Source organism: Notechis scutatus, chromosome 1 (assembly GCF_049901735.1).
Source record: "Notechis scutatus isolate UNSWTSFEM ecotype Mainland chromosome 1, rNotScu1.2, whole genome shotgun sequence".
In the NCBI taxonomy this organism is placed as follows: Eukaryota; Metazoa; Chordata; class Lepidosauria; order Squamata; family Elapidae; genus Notechis; species Notechis scutatus.
The window spans coordinates 286,900,206-286,914,751 of record NC_142009.1 but is presented as its reverse complement, the minus strand read 5'-3'; the positions used below and the strand labels follow the sequence as shown (position 1 = coordinate 286,914,751).

General features: G+C 40.3%; 1 protein-coding gene across 12 annotated transcripts in view; it reads right to left on the bottom strand.

Moving 5' to 3' along the window:
* NPAS3 (neuronal PAS domain protein 3) overlaps positions 1-9,193 on the bottom strand; it is a 783,057-nt gene extending 773,864 nt beyond the window's left edge. For 4 of the 12 annotated variants that reach the window (XM_087951807.1, XM_087951808.1, XM_087951809.1 and 1 more), the window contains exon 1: positions 5,203-5,886. In XM_087951807.1, coding sequence (XP_087807933.1) covers positions 5,203-5,252 — 50 coding nt within the window. In that variant the 5' untranslated portion in view covers positions 5,253-5,886. Of the gene's footprint in view, positions 1-5,202; positions 5,887-8,985 lie in introns of those variants that run through there. The other 8 variants (XM_087951810.1, XM_087951817.1, XM_087951814.1 and 5 more) reach the window with 4 other exon arrangements.
* Positions 9,194-14,546: the final 5,353 nt, after the last annotated feature.

Genomic DNA, 14,546 nt, shown 5'->3' with positions numbered 1-14,546 from the left:
AATTTTAAAATCAACCTTTCAAAAAATATAGCATATGTTAGCTTTCTTCTATTTAATGTGCATAATTAACTAATGCTGTTTTTACTAAATAACAAGTTTTCTATTTATTTTCTCAGGAAATGTATATCAATTTTAAAGATGATACTGCTGCTGGTATATTCTTCAGCATAATACACAAGCATACCTTAAATTATTAATGAATACCTCAGTTCTAAGTCATGTTAAAATAAAGGACGCAGGAGATAGTTTGTTCTATAGGTAGTAGATAGATGGCAAGAACTACCAAAACCAAAAAGGTGGCATGTGGCTTTTATACAGAAAAAGCTATTTTAGTAATCAGCAACACTTTTCATATATATTCCTTATTAATCCTTATTCTTGCAAATATGGCATTATGATACATTATGATTACTGTATCACAATTTACAGGCACTGTAAAGTATCTTAAGGTGCCTCACTCCGAGAGGAATTTATAACAAAGCAAAAGAGCTACAAATTCTTGTACACAAAGTTGGAAGGCAATCACAGAAAAAGTTAAATGTAAATTTTAAAAAGAATCCTACCACCCCCCCACCAAATTCAGATTTTCCAGAAAACCTAAAACGTAAAGTTCTAGTGCCTGATATACCCTAATTAATGAGCTGCAGACTATCTACAAGTAAACATGTTAAAAGAATGATTTATAAAAAGAAAGCTTGTATTTTGAGAGTGAGTTTGTTCAAACATTTCATAGGCTCTCTTTTAAAATATTCAACCAAAGCACTTAAACAAATACTGGATCCTACCGAAATTATTGCCAAACCTCTTTATGAAATTTGTGAAAAATTCAAGGATTTCAAAAATGCCTTTCCTGTTTAAAATATTATTCATGATATCAACACACTGCACTTTTAGTAAGATAGAGATAATATATTGCACTCAAATATGAACAGAAAATAACAAACCAGCATCACAATAACCGTATTTAAGATTTAATTATATAGCTTAATGAAGTAAAGCATTAAGTTCAACAGAAGTACTGTAATAACACTCTCATAGGAAAGTCCAAAATATATTGACTTGTTCATTATTTCACACAGAATGCAATGCAACAGCTTAAGTGTTGGATCTAATGTGCTATTTTCAGTATTGTACTCGCAACAGGTGAGGTGCTGGTTACAAGATATATTAAGCAAAACATGCATGTGGTTGAAAACTATAAAACAAAACATTAAAACATATTTAATTCATTACTTGTTGAAAAATACTCAATATGATATGAACATCAAACAAGTTATTTCATTAGCCTACAACAAATCAAATACAGAGGGATAATATTTCAAGCTATTAATATTACTGCAACTACTAATCCATAAATCAGGAATCAAAAATATTGTGGTAATGGGGAGGCTCTGTTTAATAAAGGTCATTATAACTCCTAGCTCCACAGCCATAAGATGTAATATCCTCTCTGGTACCTCTATGATATGCCCATGCATTACTGTTCTTGTTGACAGTCTGTTGCCTTGGAAATATTTCATTATTTCAGTTTTTCCATTTGTAGACCCTTGGCCTTGTGATATGAAGGCCACCCTATTTCATATTTTCGATTATCATTTAAGCAATCTTTCTGGAGCTATTTATATAAAAGCAAGTGTTAGACAATGCATATCATCATTTATCATTGCTGTGTTTAAGCATATACTGTAGAAAGAAAAACCAAAAAATGAACAGAGCTTTGTTCCACTTACTTTACAACAGAAGCACAGCGATAGGCTTTACAAATCACTGCAGATATATCTTATGCATTATATTTGTGTCTATTTAAAGCACATTCCTATGCATATCTACTGAAAATGAGCCCCACTGAATTCTAGGGTGATTACTTCCAGGTGATTGTGTATAAGGTTGAGTTCCTAAGATATAACCAGAAAACTGCGTAACATTCAAAACTGTTAACACGATGTTTTTAACATGAAAATACATTAAATTCAAGTCCATGTTTTTTCCTCCCCCAAATAATAAAGTTTGAATATTAACTATAGCTACTAAACATCAAAGTTTTTAAAGACTACCTTACCAACCAGTCTATCAGTATTTATAAAAGTTTAATACATTTGACTTCTATTCAACAATTATACTATTAATGTATAACAACTAAATCATAAGAATACTAAAAATCTGCCGGTCTTTTAAGCATCACTACATGCTAGCTTTATCTGAAGGATATAATTTATTTCAATAAGATGTGCACTATATTCATACAGGTTTGCTCACATGTAAATCTGTAATTTCAATTCAAAAAGCATGCCCAAAATTGTTGCCTTAATCCCTATTACAGTTTGCAGATTAAAAAAAAAAAACAAGGCAAGAGAGTAGTTTTAATTAATACTAAAATATAAAGTGTATATGAAGAAAATATTGAGCATTTAATGTATTGAAATATAGTTCTATTCTTCAAAACACTATGAAGCAGCAACAGTTTGACATTACCATGTCTTATTCAAGCCCTGAAATAATTCATGTATAATTTCATCATAAACTAGTTGGAGCACAATAAGCAGTGACAATAACTTAGGCCTTGGGGCATAAAACAATCTGGACACCAGGGCAAGCTTTGGGTTATTAGTCTTTCATGAATTAAAGTTACCCCCACCACCACCCGTTAAAATTCCACTCCCTACACAGGATAAAACTACTCTGATCCAACCTTTAAGATGACAGCATCAGAGCTGAACAAGAATATGTTATTAAAGGGCATTAAATTAAATACAGTATATCCTCCTACAACTTCAATCAGAATTTCAGACCCAGTGTTATTTAGTACAGCTCTCAAGTGAAGCAGAATAACAAATTGCACACTTTGATTTACCTTCTTCGAATGCCAAATGGAGACAGGTGATAAAGAAAGCACTCATGCACAGGCTATGAAGTTTCCCCTAGAAATTAATTCTATCTTCAAGATTCCTATCTCAGAAAAATTCCCAAAATGGCACACAAATATGCCTCTGCTGCAGAGATTACTGAAGCTGTCCCAGCAAACATACTTATTACTAATATAGTACTAGGCTCATAAAGAATATACAACTCTCTGGTTTGGAGCCATGGTAAGGTAAAGACAGTGTATACCAGCAGTTATGTACAGTATTAGCTTTCTTTCCCTTTGAGATGTACAGCTTTACAATACAGGATAACAGCACTCCTCTATAATGAATAGTATGTACATATGCTTTTTAGTCACTGGAAGACATTGAAAGTTTACAGGAAAGGAGTAATAAAGTGACTTCAAACCTAATTCCTAAACTCTATAAATATTGCCAATATTTCCAATCTGACTCTATGCAAATGTTACTGGGAGTCGTGAAATGCAAGTTTATACCATCAAGGAAGCAATAAATGCAGGATGAACAGTGAAACGGAGCTATTTGGATTGAGATATCTTAACTGAATCACCTCAAATCCAAAATACCAGCTCTGTTGCTCTGTTGTTAGACATGCAAATAAGGATTCTCTTGCAGGCAACATGCAAATTTAAATTCACTCCCTCCTTTGAGATGCTGCTAAAAGCTGGTTGTTGCACTCTGTTAAGTATTTAAAAGCTACAGTATCTTCTCTAATCTATCAGCCTGTAATGTGTAGACATGTTATGTTTTTTTAAAAATATAGAAGTTTTGTATCTTAACTAGCATGTGTATCAATTCTGAGTTATTCAACAGAATAAACTCTGCTAAAAGTGAGCACAAGGGATGACAAATATTGTATGCATACTGATCTTTTCTCATATGAAATTGAGCCTCATCTGGTAGCATCAGATTAACTTTTTAAAGTATGCAACTGGTTATCCTTCCTTACAATGTTTCATTCCAGCTATCATCTTCCTTAATCTCCATGCGATCTATATGCCATCACCAGTTGTTTCCCTATTATTTCCTACAATTTTGGTCCCATTCTCCTTATTAGCCATCTTCTTTGGGATGGGAGGCCTACTGCTGAGGTTCAATCTTATGTGCCCCAATGCAGAAGCCTTCCTGATTCCAAACTCCACTTCTAGAAGGATTGATTATAATTATCCATAAAGTACTTTGCACATGCTTAGATCAGGTATCATAGGTATTAAGCCCTAGCAAATCCTACCTCAAATTATTTGACATTATACTGCAAGAAAGTTTAAATGCCTTGGTAAGGAAACCCACATGTGTTTTTTCAGGTTTTCACAGCTCAAACTGCTATTCCTTCACACTTCCATTGTTTCCATTGGCTCCTCCAGAGGTTTCCGTTACTTTCAAAGGGAACATTTGTCTCTTCCTTGAGACTTCCAGGGTGGCATCCTTCTCTAAAGATGCACTTTAAATTTTGCCCAACGCAACAGCTGCAAATATCTCACCAACTATAGAACCGAACAGGAACAACAATAAAAAGTATATCGGATGGGAAGACGTAAGCAAGACACCTTAACGTGAGCCCACCGGCCCTACTTCCTTTCACAACAAACTCTTTATGACTAAGCTTCTCCCGGGCAATAAGTAAATTCAAGGCTAAACCCGGGCGATTCCAAAAGGAGTGGGAGGGAGGGAGAGATATACACTTGAGGCCGGAGGGTTGTTTGCTTAGCTTGAACTAAACTTGCGCCAGCAGTTTGAGTGGAGTCCCAGAAAGCTCGTCTCCCCCCTTTCGGCCTAGCTGCACGAGCCCAGCCAGTCTCTCCACTAAGCAAAGCCGGGCCTGGTTAGAAGCTGTTTTCCTCTCACGCACTCCCCCGCCCCCTTTCGCTCCGTTCCAACCTGCGGTGGGTCGTCCCTCCCCCATTTGTGGAGACCCATCCAGCCGAAAAGTTGCCTCCCGGGAATTCCGCCCCACCCCCTCCCTGCCTCCGCCCTCCCCCCACCCGTGCGCTCAGCCAGACACCGACGACTTCTCCGATGTGGGGAGGTACAGGCTCCCTCCTGATGCTGATGCTGCTGACGGGCGAGCCTAGCAAGTGTTGTGGATCCAGCAGCAACAGCAGCAGTAGTCGCCGCCGCGGCGAAACGTGCATGCACCACGAGAAACTCTCGAGACCCAGCAGCGCGAGCGGGTCCGTGGCCACCCCTCCCTCCGCATTTCCCTTTCCCGTGCATGGAAGCCAAGCCAGACCCAAGGTGGCGGGCGGCGGCGGCAGTGACGGCGGAGTCCCAAACCCAGACAGGCACTGCTGCCTCGGGTTCAATATAGAGAAAGTGTTACCGTTCTCGCCTCGAAGGATCCTGCTGAAAGCTTGGCTTGGTGGGCGCCATCTTCCTGGGCTTTTTTTTTTTTCCCCTTTCCTCTCTCCCTTACTTTTCCCCCTCCTTGTGTTGCTGTGTGGTGTTGTGTCTAGCGGCGGCGGCGGCCCTGCTTAGACAGGCAGGAGGAGGAAAAGTAGTGAGGCCAATGCATTGCGGGCTCCCGCTCCCCGGCGCAGCAGTCCTGCCGCAGGTTGCTTCGCTTAGCTAGCGCGGCTGCCGCCGCTGCTCTGACCGCAGCCGTCCATAAGCCGAGGAGCGGAGAGAGCCTAGGCTCCGCTGCCTCCGAAGACATACCAAGCCCGGCGACGACTGGCCGGCCGCAGTTGAGTGAGAAAGCGCGCAGCCCCGGTGGGCAGCCCGGCCATTGGCATCGCCCGTGCAGGTGTGACTAGGCACACGGAGAGGGAACCCGTGGGACTGGCTTTAAGTGCGAGGCCAAGCCATAAGCAGGAAAGTGAGAAGTCTCTGTTCTTCAAGCTTGGCTGCCGTGGAAGTGTTGGCGAGCATTTTCCAGCTGCTTCCCCAGCTCCGGCGCTCTGACTCTGGGTGTGCAAAGGGACAGGAAAGCCTCCGCTGCCGGCGCAACAACGCCACTCAGTTGCAGTTTCGCATACTTTCCTTCTCTGGAGGAGCAGAGCCAGCAGAGGAAGAGGGAGACAGACAGGGAGAGGGAGGGAGGCAGACTAGGAAGCCGCAAGCACACGGTCGCTACTGAGGGAAATTCCCAGCAAAAGCCAGCGTGTATTCAGGGAAGACCCGAATGCACGTGGGATAAAAGACAAAATTGGAGAACGTGTTTTTTTTAAAGAGGTGTTGGTTTTGTGTGTTTGTACATACACAATCGGCGCACATATTTGAGCGCTTGTGCGTCTATTAGCATACGTGCATGTCTTTATGTACACAACCTATGTGTCTCTATGGAAGAGGAGCGACATCCTTCAGCTACACGAGCTGCACATGCGTCTGACTCTTGTCCTTCGTCCAACTACCGTATACAACTGAGTGGACGTGTGACTGCGCAAAAATGGGTATAGAATTCTATCATCGGGACGTACTACTACCGTATTTCTTCTGGCATATCGATAGCTCACCCTGTTGGAGAAAGTTCATTTTGTTCTTATATACTCCCACTGAACCGGATCATAAGTTCATGAAGAAATTTCTGATATAACAGGTGGGGACGGGCAGAGTGGCTCTTCAGGATATCACAAGGAAAAAAAGACATATTTTTTAAAAAAAGGGTGAAATGGCAAACGTTTTTCTACGAATATGAGTCAATTCATCTTAAAAGTTGCTCTGTATCACTAATTCACTCAATCGCTTCATGGGCTGGAGGGAGTAAATAAGGTGCTGAAGCGGAATTTTGATAAAAGTTAAGCTGAATGCAACAGATGCACGCGTGCGTAGGTATGCGAATAGCTGCATAAGGACTTTGCAAATGCGGAAAGTTTAGCTGGAGGGCGCAGTCAGTGACCCCAAAAATATGATCTCTGCCACTGGAGGCAGATAATTTGACCTGCCTTAAGTCCCTCAGGGTTCCAAAGAGCAGATACAGCCGACCTAAGAAGCTTCAATGCAGAACCTTACAGCAACCCCTTTGCTTCTAGGAACTGCTTTCTGGTTTAGCACGCAAAAAAATGATTCGGTCGTTAAGAATCTACACTCAAATGAAAAGAAGTAATTCTTATAAAATGGGGGGTCTCGAGATTTTATCCGGGGAAATCCCATTAACACTGGAGACGGCTGCAAAGCCCCGTTTTCTCCACATGCTCAAAACAATGAAGTTTAACAGGTGTCATCTGGTTCATCCAGTGACTGAAGGACTAGCAAAATCCTTCTGCTTTCCTGAACTATTGTATGGCAAAACCTGGAAGCTGTTTTTTTAATGGGTTAAGAAGAAAATGCTTGTTCTTAAGTGCCCACAGTCTTGAAGAAACACGATTTGCTATGCATCTTAAAAATAAGGAAAATATGGCATATATTGATTGTAAGAGACAGTATACTAAGAAAACTAAACTTGCAATTATGTTTCAGTTAAACGATAATACTTAAGCTGGTAATAAACTGAGTAAAATGAAGCTCATTCTCACAACAGTATCCACGTGTGTTGTTTTCATTGGGATAAATAGCTACAGGTTAGTGGGCATTATATTTAATAATCCTCTTTATATTGTCAATTTACCAAATATATACTTATTTCTCCAGTTTTGTACATCCTAATTAAAATACTCAAACCTGAGAAATGTTCCATGTACTATTTACTATACAGGATAAAATCTGAGAGCTATTTTCTTACATTTGTAAAAGTTTTACCATTTGAGCCTTGACTTTCCTTCTACCCAAATTAGCTGGAAAGTATAAGGTGACAACCATCAATTTCTCCTGGTAATTTAAGAAACCTGTTAAAACAGATAGTCCCAAAACAGAATAGCGAGCATTACACTAACTTTGTTCTTTATATCCATTGTATCTCCTTAGAAAGATTTTGTATGTTTATTTAAAATAGCCCTGGTTTTCAATTCCAAACCATCATCGGCTGTAAGAGTCTTCTGCTGTCCCCTGAAATAACTTCATGATTCTCACACTATCTCAAAAGCGCTTAAGCAAAGGATGCTTGAAAAGTTTACTAAACCAAACCATGTTCCTGGCACCCAATATTATCCGGACAGCTTTCTCATTCAAGCAAACATAGTTCCAGCCTGACTGGGTTTAAGTAAAGAAAAACATGGTTTTCAAAAGTTCCTTGTCTAGTGAAATTTTAATTTTGAAAGTATTGGTTTATTTTTGCGTAAGCATCAGCTTATGCTTACACATATTTTGTTTCATATGATAACCTCTCTGGAGGAAATTGTAGAACATGAAAAAAAGAAAAAGAAAAACGTCATGTTGTGAAGCAGAATCAAAAACAAAAAACTATCTACTTTTGGAAAAACAAAATGTCAATTAATTGTATACTATGTTAGTGCTGGAACTCTTCTGCAAAGTAATGATGGGGAAAGTAAATTTTTAAAAAAAATAACAAAGAAAATCTTGGGCACTATGACTTGGCTAAGTTAATGTTAGGTCCTTCCAATATATAATATCTGTTCAAAAGCAGTTAAGTTAAAAAGGACTTATTTGGACAGAAGTATATATAAAACTGCAACTTAAAAGAAGCTGGCTGTGAGACTCTGGTATTTGCATTAAAATGCATTTCTGATGAATACTCCCTAAGTGTTAAGTCACTCAGAATTTCCTACTAGATTTCCCTGTAGTAACAGGTGACATGCTAATACCCTGGTAATACAAATGTGTAACTGCAAGGGTGAAGTGCCAAGTGAAAACTCTGTCGTGCTCAATTGAAAATAAATCATCAATCACAATAGCGTGATCAATTATACCTCTTAGCTGCCATGCTGTGGGGTTTGCACAAGCCACTGACATTGAGAAATTCCTACTTAGGAGAAACAGACAGGATCCCAAACTTTGCAGCAGAAAAAAAAAAAAAGATAATCTGCCTTTGAGCAGGCGGCTATCTTACTTTTCCCTTCCCTATTGTTGTTTCCAAGATCAAGCAGCTCTAACGTGTGTTCGCGGCTTTTAAAACACCCTTTTGGATGAAGAGTTGCATTCCCCAAAGCATTCGACATGAAGATTTTGGGTTGTTGTTTTTTAAAAGATGAACACATAACGCGCACACGGACATAAAAGGCAAGTGAAATAGTCCAAAAGATCAACACACCTCTCTAGCTTATGTACTCACCGTTGTTGGTAGGAAGTAATGCCCTGGACGTTTTGCGGATTCCCGTTAGCTGCGGTACTGGCTCTCCCCACGCCCGGGCCGGCTGGTACTCCCCCGGCCGCAGCTGCAGTCACCTGCACGCTGAAATCCGGGAAGATCCGGATCATTCCCGCGGCTCAGCACCCAGCGAGTGTCGGCGAAGAGGTACAGCAGCTCCTCTCCCTCCGGCGGCTGCAGCAGCAGAACCAGCCACACTGCAATCCCATTAGTGAACAGCGGCCACTGGGAGGGAGGCACAGCGCTTTGATGTGAGCGGCTGGGCTGAGATTGAGTTGAGGGGGGGGGAGACTTAAAGTGAAGCGAGGGAACAGAGAAGGTATTTCACCAATTTGCAAACACACAACGCGCCAGGATTTGAAGAGAAGCGCGCAACTGGAAGGCTGCGAAAAAAGGAGGCAAAATCGGGACGGGGGAATTCTCTGGGTAGCCTAAACCCGGAATCCGAGGGGCGAAGGGACAGTGAGGGGGTGCCGCAATTACTTTAACGCGGCTGTGAAAATGATGGGCAGCAAATGTTGTCTCTTCCTCCCCCCACCCCCACCTTCTACTCCGCCCCAACCACGCGGAGTCGGTTTCTCAGACACACTGCTGACCGCAGCTTCGTGGGCCACAATAAACTGGCGAGGTGCGGGGGAAGGGAGAGAAGTGTATGTGTGCGGCGGGGAGGGATGGCAATTCCCGGTTCCCAAAGGGGGGAAAAAAGCGATGGGGAAGAGGAGACGTGTTACAGGATAAGTTCTTGAGAACTAGCTTTCCTTCCCCTTCTGCCTTCCCCCTCCCCTCCCTTCTCCTTTCCCTTCCTTTCTTGTATTCTTTTCTCTATCTCCCCCCTTTTTTTTTTAATGAAGTGCCGGTTTGTACCCAGAAGAAAAAACGCCGCTTTGTGCCGCGGTGGGGCTCGTTCTCTTCCAGAGGGAAGTGACTCTCCTGCCCTCCTAGTGTGCGGCGCGGTTACTGCTACTCAAACTTGGAAGGGTAGGGTGTCTGCGCGCGCGGCTGGCTGGCTGGCTGGCTGGCTGGCTGCACGCACAGCTCTCCCTTGCTGCTCTAACAAATCGATTAAACCGTTGAGTGCAGTGCAAGAAAGCGGTTGCAAATGCATTATATGAAGCGGGAACAAACACAATAACGCGGGAGGCAGCTCGGTGTGCAACTGCGAGCGAGCGATGAGCACGCGCCCTGTTAACCAAGGTCCTGGGGCAGCTGGCTGCAACGGCGTTCCTTAAGTTGACTCTTTCAGGTGGGACTTTGTTGTCCTCTTACAGGCAGGGGAAGTTAAGCGATACATTTAACAGCAGGGAATCTCTTCCCACGTGTAGGGATTGTGGGTATTGCCAAGTACTTTGCGAGGTGAGGGGCTGCGGTTTCTTTGTGCGCAGGACGGCGTGCAAATTTACATTCCTATTCTCTCATCCTTTCTCGCTGCAAATAACGGGGGAAGGGGCTTGCAAGCCGCTTGTTGCGCCAGCAATATAGGACTTTGTGAGTGTTGCGAGCAGGGCTTTGCAAGGGCGCGTTAAGCGGTGGAGTAGGATAGGAGCTTCCCGCTTTATGCCTTCCCGTTCCCACACCACAAGTGCTTCCCTTCACTACAAACGGACGGATGTCAAAGGGAAAGTCTCTGCTCAGGCAAAGCCGTGGAGAAGACGCCCCTGTTGTTAACCAGAGGCACTGCGGTCCCACTTCCTTTTTTTTTTTCCCTGGTGTCCCGTTTCCCCTTCCTTTCCCTTCCCTTCCCCCTTCCCTTTCCATTGCTCGAAGTCCACAATAATAAAAATAAATAATTACAAACTGCTTTGTTCCCCTGTTAATATTCGTTCTGCCTGCTAGTCTGTATAATTGTCAGGATGCATCTGTAAAAAGAGTACTTGTGGGAATTCTCAACACCAGCACCAATTGGATGTGGAAAAATAGATATATATTTTTTTCACAGAACATTTAAGAGTTTTTCTTAGGCACTTCACAGAATATTGTTCAATATAATTTGCCAGAGTCTCACTAAGTTCAGGTATCCTGGAGGGCTCACCAAGGAAAAACTGATGTCAGGGTCAGTCCCGGTACAAATTCCAAACACAAGAAGACATAATTATCCATATTGGTAGCTTTTGTTTATAACAGTAGAGTAGAGTAGAGTAGAGTAGAGTAGAATAGAATAGAATTCTTTATTGGCCAAGTGTGATTGATTGGACACACAAGGAATAACAGTTGCACATCAAAATTATGGCAGGATGGTGCACTTCTCTGTCTTCCTTTACTCTGTCAAAATTGCATATTTCAGGAGCATTTGTTACCAAATACACACACTTCCCCTTCACACAGCATTATATTATTGAGCAACTATTAAAAGTAATTTACAAATCTCATCTTCGTAAACCAAACCTAAATTGGGAAAAGGCTTCGGTTGATTATCTGTTGGAGTAGAAAATTCATGTTGGAGGTTTAGAGAAAGGTGGAATTGAACATGAGATCCATATATAGAAAGACCAGTATCTATTCTAAAAGAAGGTTCAACACTAGAGACTAATATTGATATAGAATATTTGTGGCTCAGGGTTGAAATGAGAGATCCTTGGTGTGCTCTGAGTTTGGTTATTTTCTTGCTGTTTCATTTCTGAAACTAGGTAACATCAGCAGTGCACTGATTGTGTTGCCTAGTTTGGTTAATGAAATGTCTGCAAGAAGATAACCAAGCTCAGAGATTACTAGGGACCTCTCAAGATTAATATTTTCTTTCTAAGGTGGCAAAGCAAATTGGTTAATCTCAAAAGTTGCATTGGTATTATGTTTTTTTATTGTGCAATAATAAAAGGAAAAGGATCTTTTATTAAAGACCAGTTTTGTGACATTCATGCAAGGCAGCCTCTTACGAAACTTAGAGGAACTTCACATTTCATGGAATGGTTTCCACTTGTGAATGGAAAATCCTAATGAGTGTGGTCATGCTTAATAATTTGCAAGAAAAATGTCATATTTTAGTTTTTCTTGTTTTTCGTATAATGTGATTGTACAATGAAAATGTACAAGTTTTACATCTGGTGTCACATCAGAATAATTAAAGTGAAACCTATAATTCTGGTCCTTAAGACATACAAAGCCAATTCTTTATTGATATATTTTGCTCAGGTTTAATTTCCAGGTTATTGTGGTTTCACAAATATACCCAAGTGTTGATCAGTTTTGTTTTGTTTTGTTCCTTTTTTCATTTCTCCGGAAGCAACTTGCAGTTTGTCAACTGCATGGAGACATGAGTAGAAAAATTAGTTTTAGAAACAATGTGAAATATATGTGGAGAGGTTGTAAAGAAATATTGCCGGTGCCCTTAAAATAAATTTAATATAACTAAAATAGTATTTGGCATGTCTTAGATCCTTTGGAAATGCTTAATAAGAGTTTAATAAAGGTTTATTACGATCATCTTGCTTTTCAGATGGGATGGGCTGTATTGATCTAAAATCCACAGGAATGTGAACGTGATTTGAGACCAGTCCTGTGCAAATCATAGAGCTAAAGAGGCCACCTTATAAACAATCATAAGCCACAAAGTATTAGCCAGTCAGTTGTGGCTAAAGAGCTAGCAGTATTGGTGAGGTCTGGAGGCATTGGAGGCACTTGGTAGCATGTCTTTTGGGGTGGAAATCCTTCATGAAAACTACAGTATTTGTTAACAGTGGATTTGTGGAGTTTTAGGGGAGAAAAACACTTGTGAGTTGCATAAAGCTGCTTGGTAGGATTCATTCAGCCCAGGTGGTATAGGTTTGCTTTAAAACAATTATAATATGTGTCCCTATGATTATATCAAAAACCAGAGATATTTTCATGGACGAAGAATGTCTAAACAATTATTGTGTAACATAGGAAGGATAAACCTATGTCTGATTTGTGGTATTGGATACGTGTTGTTTGCCTGTATTTTGAAGTAGCTTTTTTTTATAACCAAAGGGGCAAAAAAGAAATAATAAAAAATGTGATCAAACTTTTTGAAGATATTTAGTTACCAGAATTTCCAAACCATTTTCCTTGGTTTCAGTACGCCTTCATTTATGATAGAGTTGAATGTTTGTGGGTTTTTTCAGTTAAATAATTTTAGTATATATATAAAAAATATTTTGGAAAATGTTTCTTGCAATAATAAAATCTGCCCAGGCAAAGCCATATGGATGTTTATATTAGAAACACATTTGTAATGTTGGACTTTTAATAATTCTGATAGGATATGTTTCATTCCAATGTATTAACATTCACAGAAATGATTAAAAAAAATACAAATGGCAAAAATAAAGAGCTGCATTGTCGGCCTGTTTGAGTGCAAATTCTCCAATAAAATTGCATTCTAGGTAGCCCTTTTTTAATATTGATTCATTCAGCTCCATTGTAGCATTGCAGCATCCTGCAGTCACCTGATCACCATTTCAACCTCCTGCTGGTTTCCCCATTGACCTTGGTTGTTGGAAGCTGGCAGAAGGTTGCAAATAACAGTCATGTGACCATGGATTATTGCATCTACAAATGCCAGAATTGTTGCTGTAAATCAGCATGGTCACACAACATTGTATCTTACAATCACATCACTTAGTAATGGGGTTCCTGATCCAATTATTGGTAAGCAAAAACTTCCTGTACCACCAGATGTGCTTAGCAAAATTATGGGCAACTACTAGATGACAGCAAAGAGGTAACAAAAAATCCATCTTGTTGCTGTCATCTTCAGATAATATGGAGTTTTAGAAGTTCAGATACTGTAGTCCTAGCTAATGTCCCCTATTAGTGAATCAAGGAGTATTTGGTTTTTCGTAAATGACTGAGCATATAAATGTAGAAAGGCTCATAGGCCATTAACCATTTTGAAACAAGCCTATTTCTAACAAGCCTATATAATTGGAAAATGAATTGAGAAGCCAGTACTTCATAGGCAACTCCCTGTGTCTATAAGTAAGGAAAATCAATTTTGAGAACGATGGCACAAGAAAAAGTCTATTTTTCTCAGTGAAAACTCAAGGACATGAAGTAGAGATCCTAAAATTAACATTTCTAAAATATTTCAAAGAGGCTAAGGAACAATTGCACCATATTCAAAGGCCTAGTGTTTATGGTTGCCCCCAGCTAGAAAGCAATACCAATATTCAGCTCAGTAACAAAAAAATCAATATCTCTTTTTGCTTCAGCATTTTTGTTCTAAACCAAATCAGGGTACATAAACTCAATGATAAAACTGTTTGTGTTGAAATCCTTTGTATCAAATAGCATCTGTGTTTGCCTTCTACTTTAATGCAAAATGCTTTGGACTGCAGCTAATACCAAGAGATATGAAACTAGTTAGTCCCCACATGTTGCACATAAAAAGAATTCATAATGAGCATCTGTGGGATGTGGAATGGATCCCATGAGTTAGCTGAAGACCTCATAACGTAAGAGCTGAGAGGCCTAAGTGAATTATGACTGTCTCTTTTCTCACAAGTAGGATTAATTTTCTATCCCACTTATATTCATTATCTATCCTGTTTATACCACAGGGACACCTATTG